The sequence below is a fragment of the Falco peregrinus genome, chromosome 4 (genome assembly GCF_023634155.1).
Source record: "Falco peregrinus isolate bFalPer1 chromosome 4, bFalPer1.pri, whole genome shotgun sequence".
Classification (NCBI taxonomy): domain Eukaryota; kingdom Metazoa; phylum Chordata; class Aves; order Falconiformes; family Falconidae; genus Falco; species Falco peregrinus.
In genome coordinates, this window is record NC_073724.1 from 88,988,216 (window position 1) to 89,012,269 (window position 24,054).

The 24,054-nt window shown below is 40.1% G+C and overlaps 1 protein-coding gene across 3 annotated transcripts in view; it reads right to left on the reverse strand.

The window, feature by feature from the left end:
- Window positions 1-13,540: 13,540 nt before the first annotated feature.
- EPSTI1 (epithelial stromal interaction 1) overlaps window positions 13,541-24,054 on the reverse strand; it is a 48,544-nt gene continuing 38,030 nt past the window's right edge. Inside the window, exons 9-13 of one of the 3 annotated variants that reach the window (XR_008747021.1) lie at window positions 22,001-22,074; window positions 20,373-20,478; window positions 16,690-16,802; window positions 15,633-15,665; window positions 13,541-14,170 (exon numbers count right to left, since the gene is read on the reverse strand). Coding sequence is in view for 2 of the 3 variants with exons in the window: in XM_013305374.3 (XP_013160828.1) it covers window positions 15,645-15,665; window positions 20,373-20,478; window positions 22,001-22,074 (201 nt within the window). In the remaining variant the exon portion in view is untranslated. Of the gene's footprint in view, window positions 14,171-14,248; window positions 14,958-15,632; window positions 15,666-16,689; window positions 16,803-20,372; window positions 20,479-22,000; window positions 22,075-24,054 lie in introns of those variants that run through there. The other 2 variants (XM_013305374.3, XM_055802920.1) reach the window with 2 other exon arrangements.

Sequence of the window (24,054 nt, forward strand, 5' to 3'; positions counted from 1 at the left end):
TGCAGAGTTAGTCTGTAGTCAAACTACCGAAAATAAGGACAGTGTGGGTCCAGGTTCCTCAGCAATAACAGTTCCGCTCTACAAATCTGATCTGATTAGGCAAACTCCCTTGTTAATATTATATATCCATTGCATCCCAGCCAACCTAACAAAAGCACACATTTGAGTGCACACCATTTCTCAAGCAACATCCTTGTTAGTCTTTGTTATTATTACCTATTGTATGATTTTTTTTTGCAGCATTTCTGTTACCAGCCCCTGGCAGGATTCTTGGTTTTCACGAAGGCAGGTTCCCTGCAGTCTGGTGTAACCTTCACAGATAGTAATTTAGAGTCATCAGCTTGGTCTCACTAATAACAAAGCAGAGGACCTTATAGGAAGAGGAGCATCTGGACACCTAGGTGCTACCTATCCATTTCTGACGCAGTTCCATCATGCTCCATAGACCCACAACCCACACAGGAGTATCAAGGTCTCATGATTTTCAGGGGATCCCAGTCAGCCTGCTTTCACTGTGCAGCATTGCAACTAAAGCCGAACTAATCCCAGGTCACTCCTTCTGTACCCAATAAAGAGAGGTGGGCCTCCAAAAATCATTTAAAGTGATCTACATTAGAAACATATCTTACAATAAGATTCATCACCCAACAGAGATCCCTTTTTTACTACACCAAAAGAAGCCAAGGGTAACTATGACAGATGGATGTGTTTTAGTTTTAGAAGCAGATGAATCCTATCTGTGGACTAGTTAGAAAGAGATGGAAAATTAAGATTTTGAGGAAGTAGAAAAATGAAATTTACATTTTCTATTGAAACCATTATAAATCATAGCATAAAAAAATAAAAATGCCCATAATGATGAAAAATTCTTCAAGTGACAGGTCAGGGGAACAGTTTGCTGTTTCCATGGAATAATTTAGCTGAGACAGAAGTATTGTCCACCGTCAGAGTAATATGTATGCAATAGGCAGCCATCAGTTAAGAGTTCCTCTGCTCCCCAGGGTCGTTATAGAAAAAGCTTATTGTCTTGAATTTCACTTTGCTGTAGTAATGTTAATCGAGTGAGCTCTTTTCTTCTACCTTTTTCTTTTTCATGGTAAGGATAAGGCATTTGTCTTTTGTTTTCCTGGTGGTATATTATCTACTTCATGCCTTATAGTTCTCACTTTTGCCTGCACTGTCGCTTTACTTGGAAATATCAAATCAACTCCATATCCTTCCTTTTATGCATGTATTTCTGTTATGGACTGAAGGAATGAGCATAATTTATGTCATCAGACTGGGATTTGTGGATGTCATCACAATTCATTAAAACTAGTGAGACCTGTAGCTTGTACCTTATTATTCTGCGATACAGTTGGTATATGGATTGACATACTAGTAAAAGTAGACGAGGACATTTAAGTTTTTTTACATAGAGAAAAATCCCTCTCCTTCATCGTCTCAGCCTAGTAATATGCTTTCAATAGTGTACTTGGCTACCAGTCCTTTGCTACCAATACAACGCTAGTTCTATGTCTTCCAGGTATTTCCTTCTTCCTTTATTCTTTGACATTTGTCCTCCTGTAAGTCATATAGGAATCAGTAGAGTTTGTAAAGCTTTTGATAGCATTTTAAAACCATATCACAGCACTTAGTAAACAATTGCACTTTTGCTAGTTGATGGTATAAGTCAGTAAAAGACTTATGGATGGATAAATGCCTTGTGAAAGTATATAGGCTTTTTGACCAACTTCTTTTTAGTGCAATTGTTTTTACAAGACTTCCTGCAAAAATGCCCCTAGGAATGATGTTTTATCTCCCAAGGATGTGGAAGAAAGACTTGCAATAGCTCTGAGCCGTGCATCACACCTCAATCCTGCTCATAGATCTTGCTATTAAAGGCTTGACTAGCACTTAATTTCCATCTCTATCTAGCTGTTCATGTTGGCTCCTTTCTCTTTCCTTTACCTTCTTGTGACTTGCAGGTCTTTGTTTCCTTTCTGGACTTCCTTGATACGTTCAATACACCTCTTCCTGATTACCTTCTCATGCTATTACTTGGCTGGAAGTGCACTTGTTTCTTAGATGCATTTTATTTAGATCATAGAACACAAGAATCTTCTCATTTTATTATTTCAGGTAATATAATTACTGTAACTAATCAATTGAGATTTTATGTTTGGTTTGTGTTGTTGGTTTTTTTGAAATTATTTTTAAAATCTCTTCTGGCATTGTTCCTAGCTGGCTGCTTTATTCCAACACAAAGATGTTTTAGACCGGTTTCCTTGGTCATAAATCCAGTGCCTCTCTTTCACAGTTTTAAGCCAGAATTGCTCCATGTGCCAGCTTAGGTTAAGCATTCTGTATTCTGCTGCATTCTTGCATTTCTGTGGAGCCCTACAACAAAGACAACTAGGGCCTTTTCTGGTGCTGGTGATCAAGCTAAGATTTAATACTAAAAGCTAATCCCTGCCCTAAGAGTAGATCAACACTTTTTGTTGTTGTTTTTGTTTGGTGTTTTTTTTTTTTAAAGAGCAGGCAGGAACATACGGTGCTCCCTGACTTGCTCGGTTCCCACACATATGGATGCCCTCCAGCCACCCTGATGGCAGACTTGGCTGGCAACAGACTTAATGCCTATGTCATAGGCACACTTGAATGCACAGCCTGCCCTGCTATGGGGGGATCCCTATGGGGCATCCAGGACTGTGCTTGACTGGAAAGCTCTTTTGAAGTGCCCCTCAAAAGATCACAGAGATGCATCATTTTGGATTAAATGTGTAGGGTATTTGTCACTGTCATCTTTTGAAGATTGTTGTCCCTGAGCTGAAAGGTTTTGCCAAGCTGTGTGCTTGGTGTTAAACTCTGACTCCTGAGTAACCAATAATGAACTATTCACTGTCAGCAAAGATTAATTTATGAGTGTAATAATAGTTATGTGCTCACTATTAAGTATTTCTAAATGGAACTTGTGCACATATGGAATAAAGTCAGTTTTGTGACATCTCTTAACTCTGGTCCAGTTTCATTAACTTTTATTTTCCTCACCTGTTTCCACTGTCATTATTGTCAGCCTCGGGGCAGGCATTTTTGAAACATTCATTTTAATTACAGCACAATAAGAATACAGCCCCTTGTGACACTTATCTGTGGAAAACTAAAAAAAATTTTAATATATTGAAAATAAATCGTGTTTATAGCATACTGATTTCCTAACTGTAGATTTTAGCAGTTCATATATCATGCATTTACCGCCTTTTTAAAATTTAAACAGAGCCTGAAATTTACGCCCTTGATGACTCACTGGTCCCTGCTGCTCAGTTGTAATCATCATTCAATAAGAAGTGGAAGTACTAAGTGAACACAACTAAGACTGCAGTGCCAGCCAGAGTGAAAAAACTGAGCAAAGTGGATTAATAAATTCCAGCACAATCTGTTCCTAGCAACAGACATGGGCACCCCAGAACAGGCTGAGTCTGATCTGTACACATGCCAGGCCAGGTAACAGAGAAAGTGAGACTGCTGGATGCTCAGCACAGAAGATCGTTTCAAAAGCTTATGGTAGGGTTTTACTGTCCCCTTAACGTTTGAGGAATGCAACCTTTGGTGAATGAACGATTAACTATTTGCTGGGAACTTGGGGAAATCACTGAACAAAATATATGTAGAACCTGTCTGAATAGGCTTTGGCACAGAGGTCCACCTTTGACAGGTTAACTGTACCTTATTATAGCAGGAAAACACTTCAGAGATCCATTAGCAAGGAAGTGTCCAAGGAAAAGACTAACTCGTCACTACTGGGAGCTATTAGCACATAGTACTGCTGGCCTTTTTCCCTGACATGTGGAAGGGTTGAACATAGCAGCCAAATCTTTGGCCTCGCCGCTCTGCAGTTAATGTCCTTTTGCAATTAAACACAGTGAGCTGCTTCTGCCTTCGTCTGTGGGCTTCAGCTGTAACTGAGATCAAGCGGTGGCTTGGCATATCGCTGGCCCTGCCGGGTTTCTCCAATAACTCCTTTACTGATGTGCACGACTGCGTTGCTTTGGCACCCACAGCCGATGCACAGTTGGTGTGCTTAGGAGGTGCAAGGAGGTGTGGTAGCAATAGGCTGCAGCTTGCTGAAAGGATTCCCAGGATTAAGTCTGTTGCCAGTCCAATCTGCCATAGGGGGTGTTCTGCAAATCCCCCCAGCCTGCCTGGAGCCAGCTGTGTGGCCCCTTCTCAATGCATGGGACTCAGCTGCTCAGGGTGACTCACACCGAGATATGTAATTCATGTGCAGTTTAAAGGACCCAATTTCACTGAGGCTACACTGATTTACCCCTCTTTATGATCTGACCATACATATTTATTCAAAATGCTGTCAGAGTCAAGGTATCATAGATGTCTGTGTGGTCTATATTGCCTTTAGGATGAAATAGTGTATCAAGTGACATAAACCTCAGTACTGGTACTAGGTATTTATGGGTGTTGTCATCCCCTTCAAATGTATGCCTGACAAACAGCAGCCAAGTGAAGTAAGGTAGCTGAGGGATAAAAAGGTTTTTCAGCAACAGTGAAGCCATAATGCATCATCTTCTCAAGGCCTGACCCTGCCTTGGTGCCTCCTAGTTGGGGTGTGAATGAAAGCCCATCAATGGCAGAGGCAACTCTGCAGGCCATAGAAAGGGACGAAACAGATACCAGCTAGCCGTAGCCAGAGCTCCCTCCTGGTAATCCTACTCCAGAGCTATTGGGTGGTGCCCCTCCATCTCCAGCATAACTGTGATACCCTGAGAGTTATTTCTCTCCATGCATTTTGTCTGCAGAGTAATTTCTTTCTACCCCTCAAGCCATGTGGCTCAACGGAAGGCAGTTCTAGGGAGATGCCACCTTCCTGGGACTACAAAAGATTTTAAGCTGGCTGGCTGCTCACATGCTGTCTCCACAACTGCTTCACTTCAGCTACAGGCTCTTCTGCTCTCTTCTGCCCTACACTAACCACTCCCCTTCCACCCCAGGTTCCCCTTCCCATATTTCCTTTTTGTAGTTAACCCTCTCTAACAAACTTCGGAAGAATTAAATAATTAAAAAATGTGCCTCAGAGTTCACTTGCTGTTCGCCAGCCATCACTCTGTTCATGTATTATACTCATTTTCCCTCTCCCCTCTGCCTTGCCTGTTTAAACAAAGCCCCTTTGGGCCTCTCGGTGAGCAGCAATGCGCAGCGCTGTGTGCTCTCACAACAGGCTTCTAATCTCAGCTGACCCTTCAACAACTCTTAAGGTTATCCTGCCACAAATATCAACATATAATTTCAGCTAATAGATATCAATGAGTGCCAAGGCCTCCATTTTAAACTGTGAACCCTACATTTGCCTGAAAGACCTATTTGTGATAACTGACAGAGTGAAGTGTGGAGTCCTGTAACCTCATGGAAAACCCTTGTGTTTATTTGTGAAAGCAATTTTTCAAAAAGGCTCCAGGACTATCCATATAGTTGCAATTATGGGAATACGCTGCAAGTAAATCACTTTTCTTGGTGCTTGGGCTGCTATAGATGGGATTCATGTCACTGAAAAATTAGGAACATAGTCTGTGGTGATCATTTGTGTTCTTTCCATAACTTTCCAGCAAAGACAGACATCCTGACAGACTGATTCATCTTAGGTGTCAAAAATCCAAAAATCCCCTACCAGATGCCTCCACAGGTCTGCTCTCCAGACAGTTCAGAAAACTGAGTTCTTCCCTAGGTAAAGACACTCCTTGAAACAGAAAGTAAACTGTTCCTGCAGGACCAATTAGTGTCTGCTTCTCCTCCACACACGCAAGCTACAAACCCAATGTGTGGTCTGTTTGTACCACCTCCTTTTTTTTGTATTTGTATTCCACCTACCTTTTCAGTTTATTCTGCCTCACAACATGAAAAGACCACTATAAAGTTTACAATTACTTATGTTAAACTGAAGATAGAAACAGTAAGAAAGATATTGTCTATGAATCATAGATTTTGCAAAATGCTAACATAGTACCATTTGTTTTCAGTACTTGTTCATGAGTCCACTCCCAAGTCTTAAAAGCTGTCCATTTTGCATGCCCATTTTTTGGTTCCAGAGAGCTAACCTGCAGGAGGCCCCTGTGCTGGCTATTCCACTTGAAGTCAAAAGGAGCTGCAACTTGTAAGGCAATAACTACATTGAATCTGTTTATTATATTATTTCATCTTTATGGTTGGGTTTCTTCTTTCTTATCAGTTTAAACTATTTCAGTTCCAATATTTCCCATTGCCTTGTGCTGGAGACAATTGCCAGGGTACAAAGAGCAATCAACGAACTTTCCCAGATTAAACAGAGAAAGCAGAATAAATCACTGCTTCATACATTTTTTTTTTGGTTTTTTTTTAAGGAGAGCCAACAGAGACATTGATTTAAAAAGTAAAGTAATTGGCACTTTGAGTTTTGATCTCACATATAGAAAACATAAAAGTTCAAGAGAGCAGAATTTGTCAGAATTGATCCAGTGTGACAAGGTACTGCAGAATTTCTGAAGTCACGTAAAATAAAGGCTAATAAAAAAAAAATCCTATCAAGTTCAGTAATTCCTTCTCTCTGAAGGAAATGAAAATAAATAAATAAAAAAGAGTTAATTTTATTTTGTTTTGGTTTAGTTTTGTGCTTTGGCTTTGGGGTTTTGTTATTTGGGTGGGGTTTTTTTGCCAATTTGTTCAGGTTAAAAAGAGATTGGGTGAAATAGGTGAAATCTCCCTAAGAAACAACCTCATGTATTACAGCTTTCCAGTTGCAATCCACTTACCTTAACCTCCAGTGAAAGGTACAAATTAGTTCATTATAAAAAGGCTTTTTGATTTATTTAAATGGGGTTGGATTAGCTATGTGAATAAAGAGTAGTCCAATTTCTAGGACTGAAGCCTCTAGTCTCTGCTTCGCTGGGACAGCAATTGCTGACCTTCACGATCTGCCACAACAACACATCTGTTTCCCAGACTCTCTATGAAGAAGGAGGAAGCAATTCAATTGTGGAGATCAACAAAACAAATACAAACCAGGATACAAGCATTCCAACAAGCAGAGAGAGAGAGTGAGAGAGAAAGGGAGACTCAATAGCAACAGAGTCTCTCTACAAAAGCAGAGCAAAAGTGAAATAGCATAAGGTACTGTCCATTAAGGAGGAAATTGTACATTGAACAAATGCAATTGAACAAACCAGAAAACTTTTGGCTGTAACTGAGAGGGCAGTAATGAAGAGTAGACCTGGCTGGCTTCTTCTTGGCTGCTGGGCCATAGTATTACTCAAACAAAGCTTTGAAGTGACAGTTAGATGAGAGATTTGGTGTCAGGGATACAAGAAGACTGCATTTGTTATTTTCTTCTTTTTATAACTTTGTTTTCACCTTCGTACTCCAAGACAACCTTTTCCTTGTTGGAGTAAATATGGAGGGTGGCTACTAAAAGCTTATCTGCTCTGAGGATAAAATTTTACAAAAATGGGACATGCTGCTTCTCCAGTGGTCACCAGTCATGTGCCATGGCTTGTGAAAACAGAGCCTCTGGGAACATCTGGGAACAAAAACGATCAGAAGGCTGGAGCACCTCTCCTACGAAGAAACACTGAGAGAGTTGGGGTTGTTCAGCCTGGTTAAGAGAAAGCTCCAGGGAGACCTTATAGCATCCCTTCAATACTTTAAGAGGGCTTATAAGAAAGTTGGGGACAAACTTTTTAGTAGGTCCTCTAGTGGCATGACAAGGGGTAATGGTTTTAAACTAAAAGAAGGTAGATTTAGATTAGGTGTAAAGAAGAAATTTTTTTACAATGAGGGATGAAACACTAGCACAGATTGCCCAGAGAGGTGGTAGATGCCCCATCCCTGGAAACATTCAAGGTCAGGCTGAAAGGGCTCCGAGCACCCTGATCTAGTTGAAGATGTTCCTGCTCGCTGCAGGGGAGTTGGACTAGATGACCTTTCAAGGTCCCTTCCAACTGAAACAATTTCTATGATTCTATGATAGATTCTATGATTTTGGAGACTACTGCTACTTCATGCCTACATCCAGGGAAACGCCCCACCTCAGGCAGAGACCAAAGTATCTAGGACAAGGAGCACCAGCAAGGAAACTCATACACCCCCACAGATTAGTTCAATAACAAACACTGTGCCAAACAGGAGGCAAAAGTGCAAAAATCCCCACTTCTGGTAATAAAATAAATTCTTATTTACTTTTGGGAAACAGACAGATGACTATTTCCAGATTAAAATAGGGAAACATGTTCCTTTAGTAAAGCAGGGGATTACTAAATATCAACAAAGCTGAAAACTCGGACCATTGACTGTAGACGTATTGACAGATGAGATTGTTAAACTGCTGTGTTCAAAGTAGGATACTGGGCAAGTTCTCTGGGATAGGGTGACTGTCCCAAAGATTTTACAGAGAAGACAAGAACATTTTTTTTTTCTCAATATTTCTGAAACATAATGTGCTGAAAATGTAACTATAAGTCTACCAATCTAATGCTTACACAGGCAAAATCTCAGGAAAGGAAAATAGGATTTGCTTAATCAAGAATTAAGGGTGAACAGCATAATTAATACCCAACAAAGTGGTTTAATGAAAGATAAAACTTTACAGATAAATAAGTTGCATTTTTGGTGGGGTTACCAGTGTCTGACAAAATGTGCTTTTGTTAAAATAGCAGAGTTATATATGGCTGTATGACTTTGTCACTTTAAAAACCCCACTATTCAAACTTCAAAGTGAAGGTAAGCAAATTAAAAATCTACTACAGAGATTTTTAAAGAAAATCCTAAATGGGAATAGTCTTTCAAAATAACATTTCTGGTAGAGTTTTCTTATCCAAATATAGTTCAGGGGAGTTCATGGACTGAGAGGGAGGTTAAGAGAAATTGGTGGTAAAGGCAGTGGCTGGCACTAACTGAATGAGAGATAAAGATAGCTTCTAGAGAGAGGTCCAGACAGTAGGAAAATCTGGGCTCCCTTTCTTTTAATTAAAGAGCTAGGTGTAAAGATCACACAGCTAGGAACTGGGAACGTGGGTTGTAAGTGAAATAAAAAATGAATTAATGTTGGCATGAAAAAAACCCCACCCTATTTTAATGAGAGCAGACTGGAGAGAGTTCAGATGAGATCCCTAGAATGGTTTGAAATTTGGAAAGTCTTAATGAAAGACTGACAAAGCTCAAGTGAATTTTCTTTCATCTTCAAGCTTGCATTTCTACCCAGCCCCAGTCACAGTGAATGCCCACCTCTCCCTCCCCCGCTAACAGTGTCAGCATCTGCCCATGACTCCTGGGACTGAGGTGACGCCTTTAAACAAGACAAGAGAAAGCGTTTATTCCAGATAACATGACACCCTTACAGGTTCCTCCTCCAGAAGCAAAGGAGGGAAGTGAGCACTGAAGCTGGCGTCCAGGGTCCTGCAGAGCTATCCAGAGCTGTCTGAGGGAGCCAGCAGAGAGCTGGAGGCGAGCCACCAAGGTCAGAACCCAGGAGGACCAGGACTGGCTGTTGCTAGAAAGGAGGGTGAAGACAAAGGGTTGACTCCAATATTTAAACATAAAGAAATAATTTGGGATATTGATTTAAACTACTTAAAAAAATAAAGAGTATAGACTTACTGTCAACAAGCCACACAACTAAAAAAAAAAAAAAAAAAAAAAAAAAGAGGGTTGGAAGCAGTTAAAATTAGTTGGGGCACAAAAATTTTTATTTATGTCTGCAGGACGAAACAACAGCTCTTGGATTGTGAGCTGAAAGTGGAAAATGCAGGCTGAAGAAAGAAATGAGTGATAACAGATGAAAATAGCTATGGACAGATTAGGATATCACTGCAGGACAGGTAAGGTTCACAGGCACCATCTGGAGATCATCGAGATCTAGTACAACCTCCCTGCTCAGAACAGGGCCACCTACAGCATGCTGCTCAGGACCGTCCAGTTTGGGTTTGAATATCTCTGAGGATGGGGACTCAGCAGCCTCTCTGGGCAACCTGTGCCAATGTCCGAACACCTTCACGGCACAACAAAAGGGGATGTGTGTATTTACACAGCATTTTCTGTATTTTAACTTGTGCCTATTGCCTCTTGTTCTGTCAATGGGCATCAAAAAGAGCCTGGCTCCATCTCCTTTACTCTCCATCTTCCAATATTTAACCACATGGATAAGATCCCTCTGAGCCTTATATTGTCCAGGCTGAACACTCCCAGCTTTCTCAGTCTGTCCTTATACCAAAGATGATCCAGCACCCTCATCATCTTTTTGCTGGACTCACTGCAGCATGTCCATGTCTTTCCTGTACTGGGAAGTCCAGAGCTGGATCCAGCAATCCAGATATGTCTCACCAGTGCTGAGCAAGGGGAAGGATCACTTCCCTTGAGGTGGCAATGGCACCTCCTTGGCAATGCTCTTCCCTAATGTAGCCACATACCAGGATGGGAAAGGATAGGATAAATGAGGGGCATAGAGAGGAGTCAGGAAAACACACTCACCTCTCAGAAAGAAGACAGAAATGACTGCAAAAGAAAAAAAGATAAGCTGAAGCAGCAAATAACAATACTATTTTGTCCATTTGTTCTTTAATAAGATATAGCAGAGAAAGTCAGTTGATGAAGAAGTCCAGAGTGCTGAAGAAGAATCCATGGATTACTGGCACCTGATTCAATTCAGCTCGTGAAGCAGAGGGATTTAACAAGAAAGGGGGCATGGGCATGACTGAAGGGAAAGGAAGAGGAATGCTTAGCAGAGGGAGCAAAAGGGATTTCTGTCAGACTCCAGGAGTACTCCAGGAGCAGGACTAGAGAAAACAAATATCTGGAGTGTAAAGGAGTGAGTGTGCTATGTGAAGGAGCCCTTAGGGAACACTGTGACAGGGAGCAGAGTCATGGCATGGGCCACAGAAGGAACATAAAGCTCTTGGGCTAGATAAAGTCATATGCCTTCTCACTTCACATGAATTTCTTTTTTTTTTATGTAAAGCAGAAGAGCCATCACAGCCTGGGTCCTGAGAACTGCCCTAAAGAGCCCAGTGTTAAGATGTTCTCCAAGACAGGAGATGGGGATTTGGATTTCTTGAAGCAGAGGCATGAACATGGATGAGTATCATAAAATATAAGCTATGGATTAGCTCCCTTTCTAGTAGTTAATAATATTCTGCCTCAGTGGGGGACATACAAAATAGAAGACATACATATACCAAATCCTATTGCATCTAAGGGTTTCTGTAATCTGGGATACTTTTAAGAATACAAGCTGAACAAGGACTGCAAATTGAACGAAACTGTCCAAATAACCACACTGAAAAAAAACAGTCCCAAGGGCAGAAAATTCTTTAATTTACCAGGCAAGTGGCTAAGAAAATTCAGTAACAGCTACCTGAAACTTGGCAAGTTTGAACTAGGAGTCAGGCAGATACTTTTAAAAGCAGGGATAAACCATGGGATCAACTTTTAGGTACACAACGGAGAAGGAATCTTGTAAATCCTTAGATGAACATTGTGTTTCTTTGTAGGAAGGTAATTTCTGATTTAGGCAGACCATAAAATCTAAACATAGGAATCTTGCTGTCACGTTGTATTGGCATTCAGAACAGCTGATCATAATGGTTTAGTCAGTTTGCTAAAATGAATTTGTCTCAGCAATGAAAACCCAAGGGGTTTCCTCTTGCAACTTCCAGCCCCATGCCACTCCCTCTTGGAAGGTTTGTTTCTGAAATGGGACGAGATCATTAGTGCAGATTATACTGAGATAACAATTTTCAAAACAAAAAAAAATGAACCTCCATTTACTGTCACATAGTAATAAAATCTGGTTTTAGGCCACTGCATAATAGATTTTTTTTTTCAGTGTTAAGTTATACCTAGAGGAACCTATTTGTATTTGAAATCCTTTACTCATAACTGGTAGATAGAAAACACACCCAGCTATCAATTCCTAACTCTCCACAGACATGAAGCCATTTTCCCAGTCCATCACCAGTTCATTTCATTATAACCCCATTTCAGGCCATGTCATGACATCCCTTTGCTTTCAAGCTTAAAAGTTTTGGCAGGATATGTGTGTGTGGAGAGGTGGGTAATTCTGAGATACTGGAAGCTTTCCAACAGCATAAGAACAGCATTTTTCCAGACATCCTGCTAACATCAATTTGTGGATGCATATAACTTCTTATCATCTCCATTGCAGGCCACGGCTCTCAAAGATGCTTCCTGGGCTACTGTTCATATAGATTTGTTTGTTCTGTTCAGAAAGATAGGAGGAAAAATTCAGATACTTTGCCATTAAAAAGGGCTGGAATAGCTAATGTCTGAAATAGTTTGTAGAGAGCATTTCAAATAAGAGATTGAAATACTTGATAAGGAGAAGCACTTTGAAGATTGTGATCGAATTTCATCTTTGAAGACAGCCAAAAGAAAGCAGACAAGCTTAATGGAAGGGGTTACTCAAGGTGACTTGCCATCACTGTTCCTGATCATGAAAGTAGTAGGTTAATAAGTTGTTCTTCTTTTTTTTTGGATATTGAAACACAGCAACATGATTACACTGAATTTTAACTTGTCAGTGACCATGGTGACTTCCCCTCCCACTCAGCCTTTCTCAGCAGGGTCTAGGGGTATCATACATCAAGTATAGAAAGGCTGCAGGTTCACTGCTTCAAGAAGACCACCTACAAGTCTTCGTCTGAATAGAGTACAATACAAGGATTTAATTAAAGCAAAAACATTTCCTTTAAAAAATATATTAGCATGCATATACATATATTCCACTCTGCAGACATTTAGCCCCAGCCCTGCTATCTACTAAAGGAGGCTGGGTAAGGGAGTTCTTGAAGGGAGATGTGACTTTAATTTCCAGAGCAGCAGTCCGACAGCACAGCCAAGTACCACTTGCAATGCAGTGCCCTTGTGTAGGTGTGCAAAAGCCTTCCCCAGGAATCTTCCCAGTGCCAGACACTTAACAAAAGGCTAAACCGCAGAGCATTACCAAGATCTCCAGTATTTCCTATGAACATCAGCTAGACAGTAGTATGAGATATTTGAATAATTCCTTGAGGCAAAGAGAGCCAAGGGCAACTGCAGAAAGTCCCAGAGGGGAAAGCAAACGCAGCAACATCCGTGGCTCAAAAGAAAACTTCAGGTGATCCATTACAAAGTTGCCATATTTCAAGGGTGATGGAAAAATATTGTGGCATGCCTGCACACTGAAAAAACCTGCTCAGCAAACCTTGAACTTCACCTAAGATGTACTTGTAAATGCTGCAGATACTTTTTCTTGTCTACGTGGTTTATGTAACACGTAATGTAGACCCTTCTTTTCTGTTAGAAGTATCTTGGTCATACAACTGGCTATGGAAAGCATTAAAATGTTTTTGTCTGCAGAAAGAGGGGGATATAAATTAAACTGCATTAGACTAGAGGGACAAACAAAAGCAAGAATCTAAAGCTAACCTTGTAGTAGCTTCCCCCACTCATGTAACAGAAATTTCTAAGGTAAAACAGGCTAAGTGAGAAACTGGTATATATCACAAAAGATGCAGGAGAGATCAAATACATTTCAGTGTTATCTCAAGTTTTATTTCTTTCCTGTGTTGTAGTTTTCTAAGAACATATTTAAAAGATCGTGTTTACAATACACATATTTCTTCTTGAGTGTCTGCTGTTAAATACAATAGCAAAATAATTCCACAAAATCCCCACCAAAACAAAACAAAACCAAACCCCCAAACAAACAACCCCAAATCAGCAACACTTCTCCTTCCCATCCCAAAAAAACCCACCTCTACCTGCTTCTTTAGTTCAAATCTCTGAGACATTTTTGGCTGGGTATAGAGCAGCAAGTAAACACTGATATTACTGCAGCTTCTACAGCCACTAATGTCTTCTGTTTCTGAGATCCCAAAGACTGGGATAATTACATTCTGCAAGAGGCAAAACAATTTATGAAAAAAAAATGACACATTCTCTTATTAAAAATTAAATAGGACTTCCATAATCAGCTGCTTCAAATATGCCTGAATAATGACAGCTAGAAACCAGTCTCTGCAGATTGCTCATGAAGTGGGTGTGAAGCTGAAGTCAGAGTAAGAAAAAAAATCACAATGATAAAAGAGCGTTTTCTCAGAGCTTTTACAAGGTCATTTGGCCTAGGCCAGATAAAAGTGAATATTTCTCCAGTACCCTGTAACAAGAGGGAGAAAACAGAATTAAAAATTATCTTTTGCAGCAAAAACAAAAATCAAAGTCAACTTCTCTAGGATTATGTCCACTGAAAAATAGTCTCCCTTTTCTTCTGACAGGTTTTAGCTTGTAATTATGTAAACCCTTCATGAAGAGATTCCTATCTTTTTGTAAATTTCATTCACAAAATGTCCTAATTAGTTGTCCTATTAGATTAATAACTCTTTGAACAATATATTCATGTAGCAAGCTGAAATGTGTTTTCAAAACAACAGCAAAATAAGGCTTAGAAAAGTGCACCCATCCATAGGTCTTATACAGTTCAACTGTAAATATATTATTGGTATTGTAGAAATTGTGAAAAACAACAAAGGATCCAATACATTGAACTCCTTCAGCTGCTGACGGTTTACAAAACCTAAGAGTATCGTGGGCTGCAAAAGACGGCTATTTCCTCCTCTGTGGGGAACTGCCTTTATTTACTTGTTGTCATTTCTTTAGTGAATTTGAGTTAATTTTTAATAACAAATTTACTCCTCATTAAATTGAAAAGATGACTCATGGGAGGCCAACAATATTATTTAGATACCATCTTCAGAATACAACTCTGCTGCAAAAATACTAAAATAATTATTGGAGCAGAAAAATGAGGAAGAAAGTCATAGAAGAATACCTGCATTTGTGGGAGAAGGGTTGAAAGCAAGGGACTTACTGAAGTTTGGGGTTTTTTAATTCCTCTTTATAAAATCCTGCTTCTCAAAAAACATGAGTTGTGTCAAAGTCATCTCCTAAGGCAAGAATAATGCGTGTCAGTGCCTGAACCTGCTTCAGAAGTGTCCAAGTCTGGAAGCAAAGGCTCTGCACAAATCTTTATATTGGAAATCAGAGTTAGGGTTGGGAACCCCTTTCCCGTAGGTGCAGTGAGCCTTACAAAATGGTCATTTGAACATAGGGGGCCTGATGTCTCTGATTCAACAGTGGTGTTTTACTGACAGCCTCCACTGACAACAGTGTCCCTTTTTGCTCACGGGAAATAGCAGTAAGAACACAGCCCACAACAAAGTTATCCTCTTTCACTTAGGATCAGTGAAAGCTTGCAAAGTCACCTCCTGCATTTCCATCCATACTCCTCAGCTGCCCAGGTTTATCCACTCATAGTCCATGACACAGAGAATGTGGATGTATCAGAGTTTTAGCCTAAATATCAAGGCACCCCCAGCAGATGCCTTCCATGCCATCAGAACTTCCTCTGACTTGAAATACACGTTCTGCAGTTCTTCACAAAAGAATGTCTTTTAGAACAGGTATGTGCCATTGCATGGCCCCAAACACAGAGCTGGAAAGCATTTGTTTTAATATCCCCTCTCATTACTTGATAATTAAATGACATGAAATGTCAAATACGAAGCTAAATTAACACCAGCATTGGTACTAAAAAGAATGAACAAATTCATTGTTCTTACCTTTCTCCTCCTTTATTCCAAGTCATTTGACTCCTGGATGAAAGAAAAAAAAATGCATTAGTACAGTACAATGTACAGTACAATCACATATTTATAAAAGAATTATGGTTATCCAGTTGTGTGGAACTTTCTTGATTACTTGGTGCCCTTTCCTGTCTTTTGAAACTTCACTTAAAATAACAAGTAAACCCTTCTGCAAGATTCCAGTTCTAGCAATAAATATTTCTTCAATCTGAACTCAATATGAATAGGAGGACGTATCAACTCAGGAGATAAACATATTTTGGTTTTGCTGGAAAAAATGTGTCTTCAGATGCTTCAATCCTTTCTTGAACTCACAATTTGAAAGAGTGAAAAGCTTCTTCCATTCCTCCCCAGACTCCCGCTATTCTCTTTTAGGATGTGATTTTCAAAGGAAAGAATGATTGAGCTCAAAGTCAAGCCAGGCAGAACACATCTGCATATGCTGTTTGACTGCCTTGTCAGAGGTAAGTCATGAAACTCAGCTACAGCATGCCTGGACCTATTCATCTGAGGTCCCCATATCAATGCCGATACTTCTGCCGAGTAGTTTCTTTTCTGCCATTCTTCTGGCAGAAATAGACAAGCACCTTACAAAAAAACCCCACAAAACCCCACAAAAACAAAACCCAAACTCACCTCTTTTAGGAACAAAAATTAACAAACTTTCCAACTCAGATTGTGCATTGACTGACCAGGTTAAAGCTAAGTTAGGAAACCACATTCTTTGTTAAAACAAATGTAACCATTGTGGATTGCACTCTGCGATATTCTTATATAAATTTTCTATTCTCAATATTCCCATGTTAAAAAGAAGTATTTTTCTTTGTCCTGGGAAAGCAGCATTTTCAGTGCAACTTTATCCATCTAAAAGTAGCTACAAGAACTAAACCAAGAGCTAACCCACAAACCATGTTTATTTAAAATAGTTTTATCCATAAACCATGTTTCCTTAAAACAGATTTATCCAGCCTCCATTGAGTCTCTGTTCTGCATATGGGAAAGGAAGCGATTGGGGTTTCCTGTCCCACTGCACCTGGTATTCAGGGCACAGTTGCTTCCCACAATGAACATCTACAACTGTGCATCCACTGAAAGGGCAGAGTCAGCATCTGAGAGAGCATTTCTCATTCTCATGCACGACACCAGCTGTAACGGAGACACGAAACAGGTTGATGTAATATGTCATGTTGCCTTCTAGATTCTGGGTTTACTACAGCTTAAAGAGTTTCAGCAAGACAACTAGTACTCTGTTAAAGAAGAGCAGACATATAAATTTCATATGTTGACCATGTGACCTTTCGCCATTGATAGAATAGACAAAAGGGTCCTTGACAGTGCTCCATTTCCATGCAAAACCCCCCCAGGAGCTCTGTTACAGGCTTGCCATGCACTAGCACTTGGCCTCTGCAGATCCCTTCGTACTTGAACACAGGCAAATATCACAATGCTGTGAATATAAAAATATGCACCTGTTTTAAAGTTACTCTTTTGTAAAAAATAGGAGCGGTTTAATATTTAAATAAAACTGACCATTCATTGCATTACAGTGAACAGATACTGTCTTAGTCATAGGTCCCAGCTGACTAAGGATTAAATCTTATTGATTAAACTTTGACATCAAAATGACAACTTTCTTTACCCTCCTACCCTAAAAGGTTTATCCTTATGTTAGAGACAATAGCAGCACACAGGACATCAAAACTTTCTTGACAGCATACAACAAGACTCAATGCTCTCTCAAGGGTGTGGTAGCTCACAGACAGAAGTGGAAATTCATTAATTTGTCTTCCCATTAAAACAGAAAACCACACAAGCACCTAGCGAGTGCCCTGGCACTTATAACCAAAAAGGAAGAAAAGATTAATTTCACAAAGACCTTTCTTGAAATAACAGCTTACAAATATTCCTAATAAAAACACAAGATGTCAGATGGCAGACGAATTAATGAAAACCAGTTTCCTATTGATGAGGGGATAACTGGGCAATGCAACCGATCTCCTACCCACTGACTGAACGCACACAACGAATTTGCCTTCCCTCCCTTCTCTCCATGTCCCCTGTGATATCCATGTCCCCTTTTTAACCCATGTTACCCCCAGGAAAACAGGGCAGAGCTGCAGCTGCTCTGGAGCTGTGCCCATGCTGATCGGCCATAGGGCTGCAGACAAACAACGCACAGAGTGCCCGGGTCCTTCCCACCGCCCATCAGAATGCGGCACTGTTTTGGGGTCTCTCCTCTGCCAGCCATTGCTTTTCAGGAAACACACAGAATCTTAATTATCTTTGAGGCTTACACTCCCTTTCAATTTTGGCTATGGTTGGCCAGCAGGTTGAAAACCTTATTACATGTAGACAGCCAGTGTGATCATAGAAACTTCATTTCCTTAAGAAACCAGGCTAATAGAAATAATAGTGAAAAATCCAGCAGGTATACTGACAGCACAGTGAGATGTTCAGGTTCTGTTAAGTGTGAAGCCATTGTGACTGTGAAGAGTTCAAACAGGGGGAAAAAATAAAAGCAGGAAAGAGAACAAATATTTCCTCTTCAGTGCCACTGCACAGATGGAGCAGGCTCAAAAATTATCTGCAGGTCTTAACTTTGGGAACCTTTTTAGTTTCTTTTAATCTTAGTATACCATCTGATGTGCTTCAGTAAGCTCCCTTGTAATGTAAACCACCATGCTGCAGACTACATGACTTGTAAGCCCCACCTGGAGTTCGATTCTTTTTGCTTAAAATCCCAAGGGAAGAGGGAATAATCTTGGTATAATCAAAGACACTGAGGTTGCAGCCTCCAGCCTGTCTTTTGAGAGATATTTTTCTTTCTTGCTCTTGTTAACAATACTCATTTTTAATTCCTTTCCATGATGGCGTATTCTTTCATAGTTTATTCTTTCCCCGTTTTGTTTAGTCTTCAAATCTCACATCGTAGCATAATGGAGAATCGATAATCTAGCATTACCCAACAGAAGGCAGGCTCCTTGGGAGCCATTAAGTAAACATCAGAGTAAGAAATTTATCACTTCTACATGCAGGGTTTTATTACATTTGTGTTGATGCATTCTTTGAATATATATAAATATATTAAAAAGCACAGATTGGCTGCGTACATCAGAGTTGTTTGTTGTTAAAACTGTGCCTAGGCTGAGTGCGCTTATTTAGTGGTACCAGCACCTGTCCTGTGGAAGAGGACATATGGCACCTGGCTAAAGGCAACACCCCACCCCTTCCACCTCCCCACCCCCCGCCTCTTCAGACAATGAGACAATGGCAAGGTTTTCAGTGGTGACAGCAGGCACTCTGAAGTTTAGATATTGGGGATCTTGGCTGCGTCACACATTTTCTTTTGAGTTTATTAGGAAACAGTTTACAAATTGGGGTAAAGGACACAAAGTGAAATAAAAACTGTATTTTCCACCCTTGCTGCCTTTGTTAACCATCTAGCAGGCTTTACCTTTTGCCCCTCTGTCCTACCTGAAGTCTCTAATTCCACTATCTGCAGACATGCCATCCTTCAGGAGATGATTCAGGTCTGCCATGCAGAGTGCCCTCTTGCTCACACTCTTCTATTATCCTGAACATCTGCAGTTTGGCTTCCTGGATTGCCTGGCATGTAATATAGGCGTTACCAGTAAAGCCTCTAACCAGCTGGTTCCCCAAGCAGCTGCCCACAGGCCTTACAGGAGGTTGAGCTGGCAGACCCTGCCTTCTCTCAGCAAGACCAAGAGAATCAGTCCAAGGTTCCCAAGCCTTCTGCCATGGCCCAGGGCTTGCCCAAAGCTTGTAGTGATGGAGACACTCTTTTTTCACTTCCAGTATATAGAAAAATCCAGCAGCAAGAATATCTGCTGCTTAATCATGCCTTGATTGATTGAACCCGAGGCTTCCTGGCATTCATCTGCCAACATACACACCCTCACCAGACAGTCAACTAATCAGTTCAAGCTTTTCTGGTTTATTAACTAAACATATTTTTCTACACTGACACATTCACTAAATTCTCTTAGACTCACCCTTTTGCTGCTCATTCTTTGTAAATCTTCCATTTCTCCACTAGGGTCCTCTCAGCAATGGAAAGTCAACCTTATGGAGATTTCCATGACGGGAATACTACACAATTTTACTTTTTTTACACTGAATAATGTAGTTCTAAATAACATTAATGCCTCATTAGGACAGCTCAAAAAAATTAGTGGATGTTTAAGAAGCTACAGTCAAAGTATCTTTTCTTCAGACAATCCTTACAAACCCTGTATTTTAAATTGGATGCAGTTGAGTCTTCTTTGCCATTATTTTATACAGGTAAAAAATAAACTGCTGTACCTTTCATGGGATTTTCCGCCTCCAATTTCAATATGGTATTAAAAAGTTTACAGCATTTCCAAAAATCCTTCATTTATAGACTTAAAAAATCCCTTACGATTTCACTACCCTTGTTCTGAACTTAAGAAGTACCTTGGATGTAGTTCCTTGCAGTATGCACCTTGCATGCAAAGCCACTGAGTTTTGCTGCAAGAGCAGCTGTTCCTCCCTTCTCCCATTTGAATAGCTTATATTTAAGACAGGATTTCTTCTTAAAAACTATTGTAGACAGCCAGCCAGGACTGTGAGTTCTGCCAGGCAGGCTAAATGTACATAGACACATAACAGAATCTGGGGGAAAAGTAAACTTTTAAACAATCTCTTTGCTTTCATGTTCTGTATCCAAAAACTTACCCAGATGCTGTTACTGAGGTAGTTCAGATTCTCAGAATATCCAGGTTGGTGGAGTCTATCAGGTTGCATTTTGCTCTGGAGTCGGTCCAGGAAAGCGTTATTTACCCTTAAAACACAACAAAAAATGAATAATGAGTGAAGGTAGATGAGGAGTTCACAAACATTTGAAATTTAGCATACTTTGAGTGGCTTTCCCTATTGGCAGTTTAATACCCACCTTCCTCTGTTTTTCAAATCTGTGCTGCATAGCCATGGACAGGCATGACATAGGGTGGATTTAATTTTCAATTCACTATTATCCAGGGATCAGCCCGTTGTGATTAAAAGGCATAGCTCAGCTGCTGTGAGAAATGCACCAAAATTATCTGTAGAAAGACGACCTGCATACCACCACCCATCTTATCGGGGAGGTATTGCTATTTTGGCAATTCACCTTAGGTAGTCTTTCAGCTTTCAGTACACAAGGAGAGTTTCCAGAAGTACTATTTTCCTAACGTCAATGAATAAAACCACTTAAGCTTGTTACTAATAGAGACAATTTGTGTAGCTGACAACTTTCCCTACCATACAGCTCTGAAATCAACTCTAGCATTTCTTTGTACTGCTCTATCAATCTGGAAAGCATGCACAAATACAAATGTACTTTTCCTCAATCTCTTCTAAGTTTTTTCAAACCTCCTGAAAACTGTTTCTTTTTTCTCCCTATTAATGCTTAGGACTGACACACATGCTTAGACATGACTGTTGTTTTAATGTTTTACAATGCTATTTGTAAGAATGATGTAAAATGCAAGATGCTGGATTATTTCTATCTGGGGACATGAGATGGACTGAATCAAAAATCCTTCATTAACTTCTATGGGTAATTATCTCAATATCTTTGCTACAGAAAAATAAGAAATGAAAACAGTATGGAGCGTGGTTGCCTAAAGAACTATTTTTTTTATATATATTACCTTAATGATACAAAAAACCCCACAAATGGTGGTTTTATTTTTGAGCCTAAATGTTGCTTCTTTTTACCAGCACAAAACAAAGCTGACAATAAAGCTGTGCTTCAAGATAATGGAAAACCAGTTAAGTGACAGAAGTGCAAGATTAGATCTGCTGAGCACAGAGAGGGCACAGCAGTGGGGCACAGCCCCGGGGTGCGAAGCAATACAGCTGCAGAAGGCCTTGCTGCACTGCAGCTTCGATCTGTGTCAATATCGAATCCCACGTTTATCTCTGCCTGTTAACTTCAGTGACAGCCAACCACAAAACGTGGCATTGACAAAGTAGCACATTCTAAAATAAAGCAAGATTGAGTAAATAAATAAAAGATAGATAGATAAAATGTTTCCCAGCTGAAGCTACTGTACTAGTAGTTACCCATGAAATTACTAATAGTTTCTACCCTATATCCTGTGCCGATAGGGTAAAGTGAAAAAGGTACTCTGGGTCACACTGCATTACAGTAAACAGTTGTAATGATGGGTGTTAGTGTCTCATTTGAAGGCAAAGTTAAACCAGAAACGAGGTCAGGGATCCTCATTGCAATCATCTTCTAAATCATGAATGCCTGCAATTTTGAGACCATTTCCAGATAGGAATTTAATTAAAGTGTGTTCTGCATTTTTGCATCATACCTCCTCTGTTCGTTTTGACGTGCTTTTGTCCTGGCTTCCTCCTCCTGCTTTTGTTTAAATTCCATTAATTCAGCCTGGGAATGATAAGAGAAAAAACAAAACAAAACAAATATCTAAACAACCAACAAACTTTTAATTAACAAACCTATGTTGCAAACCCAATTAATTCCACATGGTGTTACCTCCAGCTAGAGCCATGAGACAAGTTCATTCCCAGAACTTCTCTCAACAGCATTTGATTTATGTGACAGCATGATGTTAAAATCTGCGTTCATTTTTCTGTTCAGCATTGCACTGGATGAGTTTTGTTTGTGCCTTAAAAGGTGGGAAGTTACAGGATTCAGACATTCACAGTCCTAAATTTGAAAAAGTATGCCAGACAGGATTCTGCTTTCCCTTGCCCCCACCCATGGGTTTGAATTCCCCTGTGGGTCCAAGGAGGAATACAGATGAAGTCACTTTGCAGGAGCAGACATAGTCATCGCACCCACAGGGTATGAAGACATGCCCTTTGCCTCCTGCCTCCATGAAGCATGAGGAGAAGATAAGAACAAGGGTATGTGGCATGGCATGTCACCCCCAGCTCCCTGGGGCTCCCCCCAAGGGTGAGGGAAGGGCAAATGGTACCTGTTGGTACCAAATGGTAAAAGTCTGTGCAAGCTCTCAGTGTTGCAGTAGCCTACCATCCTTATGCTATTAAGCTTTATAAAGGAAATTCTTCTCAGAGGAGAGTTCGCTTATGCAATTTCAACCAGGACTGCAAAGGAAGCGCAGGCTGTACGACTCTGCTCTGCATGTCTGCTTGTTTGCCTGGCTCTTTCTTCCTGCAATGCACCCAAGAATTGGAGATGCAGATTTTTCTGCAAAGAAAATTTGGCTTGCAGGCCGAGGGGGAAGGGATGGGAACAGACCCATCTTTCATATTTTCCATAGCAACTAAGCAGCCGTAGGAATAGGAACTAAAATAAAATGATGCAGTTAGATAAAAGCTTCAATAACTGAATGGAACCACAGAAGTTGTTTTGGTTTTTTTTTTTTTTAAAAAAATCAATTTAAGTGGAACATTAAATAAAAACTATGCAATAAATGTATGAAGAAAATCAATAACTGTGAATGTGTTGTGTATCAATATTTGTCTAGCCCTAAAAGAAGAAACAGGATTAAGAAATAAAAAAGCCAACCTTAATTTTCAGTGTTTTAAATAACTATTCAACCTGAAAATTAAAACGCAGTATCTGACTTTCCAATATGCTGAGTCCTCTCTTGGAGTAACGTCTGAAATATATTGTGTCTATATGATGCGGTGTTCAAAGCGTACTGAAAATTTCTAAATCAAGCAATACACACTAAAACCTGTTTTGAAAAAAAAAAAAAAAAAGGGAACTGACAATACCTACATGTTTTATAACTACACTGTGCTAGAAGGTACACACAAGACAGAATTCACAGTTATTTTATTAAATAGTTTGAAGAGAGAAACGCGCCAACATATATCTGAGGGACAATTATTGGAGCCTTTAAAATACATATTATATACAGTAAGTTTATAAGTAGTGCATTACTCTGTGCAATAGGTAGCAGCAACTGTGAAGGCAAGGAGCACTTGGAACTGTGCACCGAGCAAGAGCAGTCTTAGAAGCAGCCAACAGCTTCTCAGCAAGTTGTGGAAATCGGTAGAGCCTAAAGCTCTAAATGAGTTCCTTAAACCAAACTCATACAGTAGGGGCATGTTATTTCACATCTGTAGTTATTTTCTCTATGGAAGAATCAATGTAAAGAATACAGCAGCTACCAGACTTACACCCATCAGGACTGGCTTTCAAAAAATTTTCCTCTGTACAGTTCCTGGGATTAAGCACACACCTGGTGGGGAAGTAATTAAAAGCCACTCTTTTCCCCCACCTTTTATTTCCAGCACCCTGGTTGCTAGAACACTATGAAACAAGGACAGTTATTGCCAATATTTAACAAAAGATATCCATGAGAGGGGCTCAGTCACTTGTCCAGCTCTAGTAGAATCTCACCGCTTGGAATTTCTCATGCTAAGATTCTGC